The sequence below is a fragment of the Stegastes partitus genome, unplaced genomic scaffold (genome assembly GCF_000690725.1).
Source record: "Stegastes partitus isolate 25-593 unplaced genomic scaffold, Stegastes_partitus-1.0.2 Scaffold192, whole genome shotgun sequence".
NCBI lineage: Eukaryota > Metazoa > Chordata > Actinopteri > Pomacentridae > Stegastes > Stegastes partitus.
In genome coordinates this window covers 283489-299241 of record NW_007577923.1, presented here as the reverse complement: position 1 = coordinate 299241, position 15753 = coordinate 283489, and the positions used below count along the sequence as shown (strand labels likewise).

General features: G+C 41.3%; 1 protein-coding gene across 1 annotated transcript in view; it reads left to right on the top strand.

Annotated features, from left to right (window-relative positions):
• The window catches only part of LOC103356310 (regulator of G protein signaling 7), a 51190-nt gene that overhangs the window by 12905 nt on the left and 22532 nt on the right, over positions 1-15753 (top strand). The window contains exon 2 of the mRNA XM_008280412.1: positions 15558-15654. Coding sequence (XP_008278634.1) covers positions 15558-15654 — 97 coding nt within the window. The remainder of the gene's footprint in view (positions 1-15557; positions 15655-15753) is intronic.

The window sequence follows — 15753 nt, the reverse complement described above, 5'->3', positions numbered from 1 at the left end:
TGTGGGAGGAAGCCGGAGAACCCGGAGAGAACCCACGCTGCACGGGGAGAACATGCAAACTCCACTCAGAAAGATTCCGGTGCCCGGACGCGAACCGGCAACCTTCTTGCTGCGAGGCAACAGTGCTATGTATATGTATATATATATAAATAATAAAAAATAAATGCTATCCAGGTATGCAAGTATGAATGCATACACACATAAACACATGCACATACAGGGACGTACATAAATATACATAAATGGCAACAAAGGGAATAAGCAAAAGCAGTGTAAATTGGTGCTGCCATATGTGTGATACAGTTCAGTATTATATTTAAAACTGCTACCTGTAAGACAACCATTTATTCAATTCAACAGCATACAAACTGCATCTTCTAATACTAATATACCATTTGAAATATTGTTTTTATGCCTTTTTGTATTGTCACTGCTACTTTTGCTTTCATAAAAAAAAAAGATCTGATTACCGCGTCCACCACTGATAACTACAGCCCCCTGTATATCAGATTCTCCGTCTCGTCTCTGCTCAGGCTGTAAATCAGTGTCTGGACATAACGGTGTTTGTCATCTCCCAATAAAGCCCATCACAGGTGGACAATATACATGTCCACGAGATCCCCTACGCTGGACGATAGATAAAAATTTGTTGTCTAACTTTGAGCAGAATGGGTAAAAGACAAGGTCGGCTTTAACAATGCATTCGAATGCGGCGAAAAGTGTCTCTCTATTCCTTGCAATGGGCAGATTTGATTTGTTGATACTGGCTTCCCTTGCCTGTGTCAGCAGAGCCCTTTGTGCACATGAAAGAGCTGGTATTGCGGCAAGTGAGAGGATATGTCAGAGTGAGGATGACAAGATTTGCCATTAACGAAGCTGTCCTGCATGAATATTTGAAATGAGGCTATGTGTTTTCACCGTGGTCTCATTTGCAACATCCCAGTCTTCGAAATTGCGCGCAGCTGAAATGTCGACAACCTCTTTTTGACAGCTGTGATGTATCGTCTACATCCAATCCAGCAGTGATAAAGTTTTAATGGTACCCCTGTTTAATTTAGCAAGGTATTCTATCTATCCATATGAAGCATCGCCGTATTAATGGTTTCTACCTGACAGGCTGAATCACTCTGTCGCGTTGAAAGATTCAACAAAGCCTATCGTCCATCATCTTCATTGCTCCGTAGTTCAAGTGTCACTTGCGTCAAACAGTCTGCCCTTATCGGTTTATTGTCTGTCCTGACTGGTGTGTCCTCTGAAGTGTGCATGTGTACGTGTCCTGTCAGACACCCAGTCCTTGTCTCTGTTCTGCAGACGGGAGAAGGCAGAAGAATGTCAGCCTGCCAGTATCCAGCTGCTTCTCTCTTATTGGTATTCGGGGCACATACAGCCGTCCTGAGTGTCTGTTGCACGTGCCAAGGAGGAATGTGGGATATGAGGGGATGGAGAGAGGCGGAGGAGGAGAGGAGTGAGGCCCCCTCTTTCTCATTTTATCTGGACCTAAAAATAGACAGCATCCTCCCTTCTTTTCTATTCCCAGTGCTTCTCTGTTTCCATACCCAGCCTCCCTCGCCTGTTTCTCCTTCTCTGTTTTCCTCTCATCCTTTACCTCTTCTTCCTTGTCTCTCTGTTTAGTCTACGTAAACATCCTCTCTGGTGCCCGGTGATAAGACTCCTCAAGTGTAATGCCAGACAGTTTGGAAGCTGCTAACAGGCTTGCCGTGATGAAGGATTAACTATAGGGGTGATTTCATTTAGCGCTACAATATTCCCATGGCCTGATAGCACCGTTTAATCACCAAAAGCATGATTATTAAGTGCGCCAAAGTACGAATCCTTAGTGTCAACAACTGCAGATTGCTCATCACAAATAAGTGCTGAAATCACAACATAATCTTTAGCCTTATCATTATTATTATTATTTTAATAAAATCTAAGTTAAGAAATGTGATTGTCTGTGTATGCCTGATCAATAGCATGCTTTTTGAAGTGCGTACACACTCTTTGACAACCGTTTGCAATCAAATGAATCGGCTCGTTTTAAAAAAAATCTTTTGCACACGACATCTGAAAGTAATGCAGCTTTTCTCCTTCCTTTATCTACTAATTTATGATAGCACGCTGTTTGAGTGATGAAATCATGGTAGGTGGGCAGGAGGGATATGGGCTTTCAGTGGATTATGTTCTAGCACATGGCTAACCTTGGCTTAGTCATCGCGCCCACTACCCGCCCACCAAGAAGATGAGAGTGAGAGAGAGACGGTGAGCGTGAGAGCATCAGATAGATAGAGAGAGAGAAAGAGAGAGAGAGGCCTTGCCCTGGGAACACTATCCCACCATCAGCCAGGAACGCCGGATCATACCGGAGTTAGAGAGAAACAGTCAGAAAACTACTCGAAAGTAGACAGAAAAAAAAAAGAAGGTCGAGCTCCAGGAGTAATATACCAGAACTGATGCAAAAGCAGTGATGACATTCATCCAAACAGGTACAGATAACAGTAAAAACAGAAATAATAAAGGACAAACGAGTGTGTGTTTAAGCGTGGGAGCCCTGGGTCAACTGTATCATGCACATAATTACATTTCAGCAAATACTGTAAAAGGGCAAGCAGTTTTATAGTAATGTCATCATTTACAGACCCTGTTCTTACTCCAGCCTACTACTAACTCACTACTACAACGAATACTATGTGTACTGCTGGGTTTACTGCAGTTGCTGCTGGTTTTACTCCAATTTCTGTAACAGCACAAAAAAAGATACAGGGGTTAAATGAAACAAGAGTGGCCACAATCAACATGATGGCATTACAATTTACAAATTACTGTATTAATTTCATTTAGAGGTCTATTAATAGTTTTTACCACTTGGTGCCAGTGGAACAAGTGTGGCTCCAGCATTGACATATTATGCTAAAGTTGTTATGGAAAACATGTTAGTATACAGTTACCTATTTTCACATTAAACAAAGGAGAGCAACATTTGCATTTATTTGAGGTCATGTAAGTTTAGGTTTAGTTCTGTTTTTGGTCGACATCTGGCTCTTTAGCTGCTAAATATTCCACTGTTTTCACCGGCTAGTCACGAACTTTGTCAAGCTGTTTGGTGCTCGAGAGAGTTAATAAAACCTGTAGTTGTGCAGGCCATAAAACACTGAGCTGATTCTATATATTACTAGAAATATTGTTAAAGCGCATGATGGTACCACCATGAACATGAGGTCAAGAAGTAGAACAGGAGTCTGTTGCTCTTCAATTGTATAAGTCAGGATTTCTTTGAGTTAGCAGGCTATATAAAACCTAACTTTCTGATCAGGGTTGTCATGATGATGGTTATAAACTTTTTTTGTTTATCAACGTTCTCTTCGCTGGGCCCAGTTTGATGCATCATGCGAGTCATGAGAGCTCTGGCTTTAAGCTCCAAATACCTATCTAACCCATTAATTTCACTTCGTGTACACAATTCCGGTTTGTGCAGATTACAGAAACACATGCAACAAAAGCATCAATAATGTCTACATCTTCTGTTAATTAGAAAAAAAGAAGAACCAGAAAACAGGTCTTCCTGATGAAAGGTACAATTTTGTGCCAAGATACCTTAAGGTGGGTCAGAATAAGACATCCAGAACTGTTTGATGTTAAACAAAAGAGGGTTGTTACGTCCTGTAAGAGTCAATTACAATGGTGATGAAATTAAAAGTTAATATTTTATTATGAAAAACTCGTCACATAGCGCTTTAATCAGCCCTGGAACATAAGACTATATTACAGTCCTTCAGGAATTGTATAATACTCTAAAATGTGCTGTGTTTGCATAAACCATGAGATGGCAGAAACCCACTGGCTGGCAAAATTGGAGCAAGAACTGCATTAACCGTAGCAATGTCAAACGAGGATAAATGCTCGTGGGTTTTTTGTTTTTTTTTTTCCAGGGAGCCGGCATAGCTGGCGTTGACTACCTCTCATCCATGATTCAATGCTTGTCTCTTTCTCTCTAGTAGAGGGTTTGTCCCTCGGGGAGGGAGACGTTGAGGAGTCAGGGGAAATATTGAACATCTTTCTGCAGCCATATGCCACGGATGATGATTCTCTGGGGATATGAGGAGGAAGGAGGCCGTGAGTTGTAGAAAGCAGCAGAAGTTGATGGAAAATACTGTGAAGACGCGCTTTGTGGATGGATCTGTTGGCAACCATCTGGAAAGCGTTCTGAGAGAAATAGTGATAATACCAGCTGTCCATCAAAGCAGATGACAAAACATCAACTGCTGCTTCTGCCTTTGTGCACAGGACTGCTTTACCAATGAGTTTGTATTATTAGATTTCCAGCAAGGAGGGAGACAATGGAGAAGTAGTGCATTATAAAAGACTTTTAATGTTCTTGAAGGTGGACTGAAAATGGACATGATTAGTGTTACCAGAAGAAACTACTTCAGTCTCCCGGAACTTCAACAAGTGAAACTAAGATTATTAGTCTTCCAAAATCATGAATAATTTCAATGGGGTCTGACAAGGTTATGGAGAAATTAGTCTGACAAACATCCAAAGGGCTGTAAAACAGGTGACTGGGGGTTCTTTCCCTCAGACTCCTCCGACACTAGATGAGATGAGGGCACAATTTTCCGGCTTGTTATTAGTCTCTGGAAACGTACAGACAATCTACTGAAATTAGTTTCTGAATAAATTAGAGGCAAGAAGATTATGTGTTCAGCGTTGCGCATAAACATTTGTTTGTAAGATTAGACATATCATTAATGATGGCAATTAGTTCTGGTCTATACCTGTGTCTGGTGAGATCTTGAAGCAAAAACTGACCTCCAGAGACGTAGTCTTGTGTCACTTTACATTATTGTGACAATGATTGCATCTATATTTTATGAATTCCATTATCTACAATAAAAGAGCCCACATTATTACTGCTGGGTAGCAGGAGGAGAGTTATGGGTCTGAGACTAAAGGTGTCAGCGTGCTCAAAACAAACTGGTTCATTTGGCGTCTCGTCCAGACTCGTCTGAAGACAAAAGTGTTTATTGCTGTTCCGAACAGACTCACTCGAAGTCTGGCTGTGAAGCCTTTTGTCATTTAAAGGGACACGAATTAGACAAACTTGACTGACCGTGCAGACTTTCAATCATTTTCTTGAGCGGATTTAAGTGGGATTTATGATCTGTCTAACCTGCATGTCGGATGGTCATATAACAATGGCAACCATCTCCTCTTTCACCTTTGCAGTGTTAGATAGAGGTGTCCGTGCTGGCAATTGTTTGTAACTTTCCAAAACTGACATTCACACCCCCATTTCGTGCCATGATTTGTTGGCTGTGTAGAAGTGAAAGAGGAGCTGAGCATTGTGCTTTTCACTGTAGCTCTCTTTTTGAGCTTGTCGTCAGCTATTTGTGACGTTTTCCAGGTGTACAGTCCGATACAACATGATGAGTGTCTTCCCGGAGAGAGTACCTCAGAATGAAATGATAATCTCCCCGTTCTCTTATAGCTGCTTGGATCAACTATATCCACATTTGATTTCTAACATAGTTTAACAGCGTGCCTGTGTTGGATCGGAGTGGCAGCAAGCTAAGCAGGGCATTTTCAACCGAGTCTTCTCCCCTGCAATATTTTCCAGCTCCTCCTGGAGGATCCCAAGGCATTCCAAGGCTAGATGTGATATGCAATCCGTCCAGTGAGTTCTGGGCCTACCCCGGAGTCTGAGTTAAAAAGTGCCCAGAAAACCACCCGGTAGGCATCCTAATCAGATGCCCGAACAACCTCAGCTGGATCCTTTTGATGCCAAGGGGCAGCAACTCTACTGTGAGCTCCCTCTGGATGTCTGAGCTTCTCACTTTGACTAATCATGATCATAAAACCTGCTTGCTAGTACTCATAGGAAGTGGCAGTAGTAAGTGTACTTTGATGGTCTTCCATCAGTTCTTTTCTGAGTCTAGTATTCATGTCTGGCACTTCATTATAAGCCACTAAAAGAAAAAGTAAAGAAAAATTCTGCATTTTACATATGCCATGTTATTTATAACATGCATTGTACTGTTTTCCTCACCAGACCTGATGAGGTTCAGTATATGCATATAAATTCATACTAGTGATATGATCCCATATCATTTTGGGCTTTATTTGATGACCCAAAAGAAATGTTATAAAGTCAAGTCAAAGTTGACAGTACACAAGCAATGAGTCTTTTTAACCTACTATGTCTAAAGAAGTTTTGACCTCTTGTAGCGCGATGGAGCTGTTTTGAGTTGGGACTTCCTGTCAATAGTTTCCAGGATCTACAGGTTGTGATAGCACGTCAAGGGAAGCAGCAATGCACCAGCAAAGACACTCAACAAAAGAACAGGAATGAAACAAGTAAATCTAAATAATGTTAGATGTAATGCTTAAAAAACTGGCCTGTAAATGTTTTATGTGGAAGGAAATGCATTTAACATGTCTTTGTTTGAGTTTCGGTATAGAGGCAATGTGTTTTAACGACTAACATCAAATGTAAATGGTTGTTTTGTTTGTGTACAAGGAAAAGGAGTGGGGCAACTTTAACTGCATGGCACAATCCAGAATTCAGTTTGATTCAAGTTTGTTTGATTTAGTCCAATTCACAGAGACAGAGAATGAATTATTCACGTTATTATCCTTTTATAAAAACTTGCGGTTTACAAATAGTGCTCGGAACAAAATAGAGGTCTTATGTTTAAGCACACAGAAAGCAACAGAACAACATGCCACTCAGGTAACCTCAAGTCAATAACTCCACATGGGAAATCAAAGATCTGCTTGTTTGCCTGCAAACATCAGTCTCACTTTCATCCATTAGCAAATCAGACCAAATCAGATCAAGCCATTAACAGGCTCTCAGTCACACCTTGAGGAGCATTTCAAAGCTGAGGAGGCATCGTGGTTGACAACATTCATTTGTAATCATCCAAATAAATCAAAGTCTGTTGTAAGAAAGCCATCTGTCCTTCACTGGCCATCAGAGCTCGCTTATGATAATACTGCTGCTGTGAGCAGGACTGTTTTACAGTGGCATCAGGTTTTTCTTATCACAGTCCTCCATTATGGAAATAACGGACAAAGCAGTGCACCACCAACTGGTACATTATGAAACACATTAATGATATTAGGGGCGAGGAGAGAGAGAGAAGGCATTGAGGAGGAATAATTCTCATCTAAAAAATTCATGGATCTTTGCAGTTTGCTGAAAAGATAAAGACACGAGCTGCAAATGGCAATGAAGCACTTTGCGTCCTCAGGGTCTTCACTTCTGTACGTTCTAAGAATGGGATGTTACTGCAGATGGAACAAATGTGCAGAGTGAGGAAACATCCTCAAGTGTGAAACAGTGAAGTGACATTCGAAGAAACAGATGCTCACGTTTGATTGATGGCTCAATGGAGCTTGATTGTGTACACATAGACAGAACTGTATTAATAAATACAATCGAAAGCGAGGCTTATCGAGCACCAAACTGCAGATGTTATTAAAAGGCTAATCACTGGTTTGCAGAACCTGTCTCACAAAGTGTAGAAATAGACCTTCATCTTGGATGCAGTAATTACCTTCACTCCGGGCCGTGTTCTCACCTGGGCATCTGTTCTTCACATTATGTGATCCTGACCCGCTGCGAGGCAGACTGTTGTCCGTTCTCCATCTGAGACCACCAATCAGCGCACCTATGAGAACTGAAGGGCTGCGAGAATAGAGAAAAGTGTGAATGGGACAATAAAAATGCAAAAGAAGCACGAGGAAGAAACACAAGACTGGGGCTGAGAAATTCATTCAACACTAAATGGATAATAAATCAGGATGCTTCATGTAAGATTAAATGTGAACAGACACAACATGACCATCTGATGCCATGCTTAAGAATGGAGACATTTTGTGGGTTGTTGCTTTTCTCTCATTACACATTAATCCTTTTCCAGTAGGAGTCGAACAATATGGTTTTCAAGGCCAATAACGAAACTGGTTATTACTAATCAAGGAGACTGATAACAAATATTTGGAACTGAGCTACATTTGCAGTAACAATTAAAAAATACTGTGTCATAATTGAGAATAGGACAAGCTCAGAAAAGAAAGCTTTGTTTTTGATGCTTTACATCTGTTTATTTAAAAGAAAACTTCTCAACGTTGATCCTTCATTGTTGACGGGCTGTTATTTGTGATGTGTAACCAATCAGGTGGCGCCCAGGTCAATAACCAGTCTTGACCTATTTTCCACCAGATAACTCTGAGTGCTCTGTGGTTAATGTGCTCCAGTGACTCTGCACTATGGCTGATGCGATTTGGTTTAAGTAGTGCTGAAACAATTAGTCAGTTTATGCAACTGACATTTTCCACTATTTTGATGATTTAATAATCATTTGATATTTGTGAAGTTTTAAGTAAAACCTACATAGAGATTTATACACTCATACCATTTTCTTAAATGTGAAGATTTGCTGCTTCCTCCTTTTTTATATTAGTATAAACTGTTTTGGGCTGTTTGCTAGACAAAGAAATAACGTTTTGTGGGCCAAACAACTGCCAGTCAATTAACCCTCTAAACTACAAAGCCTGCCTAGGTAAGAAAAAAAAAGGCCAAAATGACATTATTTGTCAAAGGCAGAACCTGTAATAACACAAAGAATGGCCTTTCTCTTGGTCCCTAAATCACTCATCTCAAATGTGTTGTTTTGTTGAGAAAGTGTTTAGCCTTTTGCTCTTCTGATGGTCCTCTTTCATCAAATTTATTTTATTCTACAAGTCTCAAGGAGGAGAGTGAATAGTGCAGGGTTGCCTATGAGTCGATCAATCAGCATGGTAATGTCCATCCATCCATTATCTGTACACCGCTTAATCACCACTAGAGTCACGGGGGGCTGGAGTCTATCCCAGCTGACTCCGAGTGAAGCAGGAGACACCCTGGACAGGTCACCAGTCTATCACAGGGCTACACTTAGAGACAGACAACCATGCACACTTAGAATCACCAATTAACCTCAACATGTTTTTGGACTGTGTGGGAGGAAGCCGGAGAACCCGGAGAGAACCCACACTGCACGGGGAGAACATGCAAACTCCACGCAGAAAGATCCCGGGTGTCCTCACTAGGATATGAAGTGGTGATCTTCTAGCTGTGAGGCGACGGTGCTAAACACCGAGTCAGCATGCAGCCCTTACATAAACCAGATTCTGTTAAAAAACTGAAAATTCTGTGCTTACCTAATTCTGAAACGTTTCTGCTGACCTGGGTTGAACTGCAGCCTGTTTACTCAGAACAGATATGAGACAAGTATGGAAAAAATAAATAAACATGTACATGGTAAAAACATCTACAGTGTGTAGAGTCACTGTGTTTTTATCTCAGTTTTGGTTGAACATGTTGATCATAGTTTTTTGTATTTTTTTCTAAAATAAGTAATCAAAAGAATTCAAAATAATTTTTTTTGTTTTAGCTGATTTGTGGCGTTATAACTTTGTCATACCGCACAGAAGACATGTTTGAGTTCTGTCTACTTCTAGCTAAAGCAATGCTGTCCAAAAAACATACCCAGACACTGCTTGGGATTCAAAGATTTAATTTAAAAAAAAAAAAAGCAACAGTTGACCTTAAATGGATAAATGAGCTATTTAAATATTACACATGTACAGTAATATTAATAGTGTTGTGATAATGAAACACCAAATTTTGGCTTAATAATGCTATAGCCAAAAAAAGTTTCTTGGACTTGCTAACAAATACCAACACAATTCTAACTGTAATATATAATTATGTACTGTAACTCATGACGCACCATCCTCTATACTGCGTGCAACCTCCCCCATGCTACCCCCACAACCGCCGTCTTTCTTTCTCTCTTATGAATGAGTGATGGCAAGCTGCCAAAGATGTCCTTGTGATAGTGGTCCCAGACTGTGTTGCTGTGGTAACTCGTATGATAACCTCAGAGAGCCTTAAGATTCATGGCATCTATTCAACAACCTTGTCAGCGTGAGCTCAATAACTTGCCTCACCTATCCGCAGGGTAATTTTATTTCCACTGCCCGAGTTGTCTGAAGTGTCTGACTAACTTAGTTTGCATTTTAGCCAGCAATGGCTGACAACTCTTTGTTCATGTTGGAGAACAACGGCCAGTTAGTTGAGCTATTATCGTTATTGCTTGGCCCGACGCTTTCCAGTCGCGCCCAAAATTACTGTTCTTCTTCAGAAAAACTGCACTGGAAGTATGAGTCTTTGAGAAATTATTAACAGCATGCTTTGCCTGCATTGTGGCCTGCCCATATTCCCCACAGTATGGCATAAAGAACATTGTGTTTTTGGATTTGCTCAATATGCAAATGGGGCAGCCTGTCGAGAAGAGATGTGTTTTCATTTGTGGCGACATAGCATTTCAGTGTGATTTAATGCAGCTGTAGTGTAAACCTTTTTCTCTTCTTTGTCTTAATATTGATCCTTTGAAAAAAAACCCCTAAAAAACAAGTGAATTCATGCTATGTGGAATTTGCTTCCTGGCGATATGATGATAATGCTTTTTAGGCAGTTGTTAACCTTGGATTTGATATTACGTGTTGGACTTTTTTTTTTTTTTTTGGAAACCACTGCTGGTTTTTTTGAGGCTAAAAAAAGGGAGAAATATTATCTCTGAGCCTCCACCACAGATTCTGCCTCATTCATGAAGCCAAGGACTGCAGTTCAGAAGGAAATGAGATCAACCAACTGCAAAGACTGTTTTATCTAGTAGAGCTGTCATGCTATATAGCCACAGGTTCTATTCAGGCTGCTCTCACACCGCCTTAGGCAGCCAGACTTTAACTGGGTTGCTCACCTATTTTGATGTTGCGCTTTTTAAAATATAATAATCCCCACCTTCTGGGCTCAGGAGCCTTCATAATATATGTGAGTGTGTAGCTCTGAATTCTGTGAGCGCATATGCTCTCGCAATGTGACTGATAATAGCTGTGTGCTCTGCGTGTCAGGAAGTGATGGGAATGTCTGTGTGTGTGTGTGTGTGTGTGATCATCTATGTTGTGCGAGAGCGTATTTGTGCGATGCAGAGAGTTGGGATGTCTGTTCTCTCCATGTAGACACGCTTGCCCTCAGATAACACTGTCAAGGTAATACCGTTCTCCCCATACGTCTGATGCAGTAACATTCACTCATCACAGCGCCGGCAGCGAGACCGAGAGAGGGGGGGGCAGAAGTGAGAGCGGGGGACGAGAAGAAGAAGAAGGAGAATAGGAGGGCTTTTAATTTCCTCAGCAGCACAGTTAGCGAGGGTTTTTACATCTGCACAGACAGGCAGAGACGGGAATGAACTCTAGATGAGTTTCCAATTGAATGACAAGACAAGCCGCGTTTGATAAAGCGCACTGTGAAAGACCATGAAGATCTCTGGAAAAAAAGATTCCCCTTTATAATTTATCAGCAGCACAGGTGTGCTTCAAAGTTACATTTTATGAACAGGCATCGTCTTCTTTATTAAAAATAAATCTTGGTGGGTTGCTCGCTCTCTAATAAACACAAGTCTGTCGAAGGGATTTAAAGCTTATGTGGGTAATGATGTTCTAATTAAGGCTGTTTGAAAGTTAAGTTTGAGTTCATCGAGTGCTGGGGCTTTCTTTCCATCACTTAAATCTAGGTCAACGCTGGAGACGAATAACAATCATTTGCTAAGGACTGAAAACATTTCATAGAAACCCGTAGGTTCGCAGCAGCACAGTCAACAAATGAAGGCACTACGGCTCGCATGCTCACTTCAAATGTCAAGGTCATAGTAGTTTACAGCAATTTTGAGCCGTGTTTCCTTCCGGCAGTCCATTCACCTGTCAGCATCCCACCCCTATGCACAGTGTGGTCCTTGGACTGTAACTAACTGAAGCGTCAAAAACAGTTAAAAAAAAAAATCTAGGCCATGTTATGTTAATTTTTTTGAAAGACACAGGCGCCTAAATAACCTGTTTGCACGACACACCTAAATAGATGAAATCACAGTTGTTCATGATCTCCATCTTGCAGCAGCATCATCATCATGTGAAACAGCATCTTTTCCTTCTCGTTGTGGTAACAAATAAAGCTACCCTTCAAATAAACTACCCTAATACATACAATAAATCTGATCAAACTCACTCCTAAAAACCTCCCACCTTGTTGATGTGCCCACAATAGAACCTTACTAATAACTGATCCTTTCATCGACTCTCTTTTCTCAGAAATGGCCCATCAAATAAGTGGACTTGGTGCACTTAACAGTGGCTAAAAAGAAATCTAAGAGGGCAGCATTGATTTACAAACCCAGTTCGAAATGTCTTTTTTTTTTTGCTCCAAATGGCGCTTCTGAACATTCTGATTGCACCCTGAGTGCCCTCGCTGATAGTCTTTGAAGTGTTTGAAGCCGTGTGCTGAAGCTCAGTATGTGCTTATATCCGGAGCTTTTGTTAGTCACTTCATATGTACTGAGTCCTGTGCCATCATTATTCAATGATTCACACTGTGCAGCCAAAACACTCACTCTTATCTGTTAAGAGGCTGCAGAGACGCAGTCAGACAGCTCTGGGTGGGTGGATGGGTGGGGGACAGAGGAAGGCAGAGAGAGAGAGAGAGAGAGACTCCTGCTCTCTCTCTCTCTTTTTCTCTCTTGTGGGAAACGACTTTCCCTCTCTTCCTCGCAACATGAAGCCAGAGAGCATCCCGACTTCAAGAGCCTTAGATCCTGAATATTCACGCTGGTGGCATTTTACCATGTGTAGGCGGTGAGGGTTTGCAGAGAGATAGGAGAGAGTGTGTGAAGTATTGATCACTGTTGCTGTTGTCCCTGTTTGCTCTGTCTCGCAGTAGCAGCTAACTCGCAGAGAAAGAGACAAAGAAAGATATATAGAGAAGGAGGTGTTGTGAGGCGCGCTCGTTCAAACGGCGTGAGCTGGAGGCAACTGGGATTCATTTAGAGGGCTGTGTATAAATACAACAAACAGAACGATGCACGCAGCACATGAGAACGATAACGCTGATAATTTTCTACAGATGCTGCAGCCTGAATTATATAATGATACTCGATGTTAGCATGACTGAAATGTAGCTCATATATTTTTTTATTATCAGGATGCCACCTTCTCGTCTAACCCAAGTATAAGCCCTCTCACTGATACTTAACCTGCTAGATGCAACATTTCGTGAGGCTCAACAGTTTCTAGTATGTTGTGATCAATAAAATCTGCACCTCCAACCTTTTCCTTCAACTTGGCTTGTCTCCATTAATTCAGCCAGTGGCCTCTTACATTCCCCGGAATAAGTAGCAGTTATAAAAAAAAAGGAATTAAAGCAGTGAAAGTTTATGATCGCATAATTTAGAATAAAACCTTGTTGCTGCTGCAGTGGATTGAAGTCCATTTAGACTCCTGCTGGTGAAAACATTGGTGTGTCATTGGTGTGACATTGGGGGCTTCTCTGGAACAATACAGGCATTGATTATGTGTAGGATAATAATAAACAACAGTTAAGAAAGATTTTATAACTCAGTTCGTCGTATTTGTGCGAGAAGTTTAAGCTGTTTTATAACTAATTTTTATTGCGCTAAAGGTGATGATTCAGGCGGGTGAATTACCAAGGAAGCACTTGTAGAGGCAGATCTACGGGCCTGACTCATGCAACACATCTGCGGGAGAAAGAGATTAACAGAACAGACTGAAATAATCTGAAAATGCGTATTTTTGACATCAATTCAGCGGGTTTTTTTTTTTTTTCCTCTTTTCATTTCTCCCTCTCTTGGTCTCGCTGGCCTCCTCCAGCAGCTCTTTAGTTACAGTATTTGCCTGTGCTCCATCATTGTCAATTAGGCTCCATTCACCAACCGGGATGATTTTTTAGCTTCAGGGTGTTTGACTAGCTTCGAGCTTTCATTATAACATCATGCTACAGTCCTGGCTCATGAACCGCCAAACCCGAGTGGCTGCACATTTACATATCAAACCCGGCTTGTTCATAATAAGAACTACGCTTTTCTCACCAGCGTGGACACGGAATTCATTTTCACCCACACAAAACCTCCATTGTGTCGAATGGAAGTGGCCGCATTCAAATCCCCTTTCCCGGATGAGATGATAAGTTGTTTGTCATATGAAAGAAGGAGAAGAAACAAAACTTAGAGGGTGGTGGGGGGGGATGATGATCCGGGACAAGTCACCTTCACAACATTGCAATTTGCTACAATCTGATAAAAAGGAAAAGCTTCTGAAACAAGAGCACAACTTTTAAACACCTCTGCACAACAAAACACCGAGCTAGCTCTCTTGGATCCCCTGTTGTTTTGACCTCATTTTGTCTGCGGGGCACATCGCTGGGGAAAAAATAACATCAATTTCCAGCTAAAGATAGCCAGTAAAATGTTCTATTTAAATCCAATGAAAAGGGCAACTTTGTCTTACACCACGTGCCCTGGATGCTTAGTGATGGATGATGCTACTACTTGGGGGGAATACAAGAATAATCACTTTACTTAGGGCTTAGTCAAATAACCCATTTTCACCTGTTACGGCTTCTTCTCACTGCGAGGTTTACAACTGATTTAAGAAGTTTATTAAAAAAATATTTGATTGATTAAAAAGAAGAAAAAAAAAAGCAAGGTCAAGCTCCCAGCTAGGGAAACACAATGCATTACTGTCTGCCTCAGTATTAGTGTTACTACTGGCAGGCAGCAAAGTCCTAAATGTTTAAACTTTTCAGAAATAATGGCGTCATTAACTGGACAAGCCTTGACAGAATCACTGCATAAAAACACTTATGCCTCTTAGCACAGAGAACTAAAGGTATATAAACACATTTGAGTTATTATTTTTTCAACGTGTGCCTGTTTTGTGTGGAATATATCAGCAGGATGTTGAACTCTCGGGTGGATGTTTTTTTCGTGTGTATATTTTTACTCTGTGGGAGGAGTTGGGGGGGAGATAGCTTGGCATCTGAGCCGCCTGACGTATCAGGGCAATGCTCTGCTCTCAGCTTTGCTCCCTTCTGTGCGTTCTTGGAAACATGGTTGCCTTGTGTTGCCCTGCCAGGCCCTTGAGACAACTCCCAGTACATTTCGGTCTCAGCCGTTTGTGCAAATGTTGGTGTGTTCGCATGTGTGTGACTGTTGGCTTGCTCATGCCATTTTTTTTTTTAACTGCAGCTTTTGGTTCAAATGTGAAAGCACATGGAACATTTGTGTCTGAAATGTCTTTACACATTTTTGGATAGTGCAAATGTGTGACCTTTTTTTTGTCAGGACACACATATACTGTGATGGATAATAACCAGAAACTTCATTACTAGCTGTTGCAGAATTCAATAAGTGCAGCTTACTGGCGGTTTGATGTGACAAATGACACAAATCAGGGAGATTTGTCAAAGGGAGAGGCACAAATCTGACAACCGGGGTTGTTAGTCACCAACTTGGTCGCCTCACTCTGTGTGTCCCCCCCCTAAAGACATGGCTGCACCACACAGGAACCTGTTTATATCTGTTTACCGCTTTTTACTCACACACTGCCTCCACTTACTAACCTCCTCCCTCATCTTCTTCTTCCACTGTCTCTGTGTTGTCCAGATGGAGGAAGTAATAGCACGCATGCAGGATGAGAAAAATGGCATCCCCATACGAACAGTGAAAAGTTTTCTCACCAAGATCCCGAGTGTTTTTTCAGGTAAGGACTCTTCTCTTCTCTTCTCTTCTCTTCTCTTCTCTTCTCTTCTCTTCTCTTCTCTTCTCTTCTCTTCTCTTCTCTTCTCTTCTCTTCTCTTCT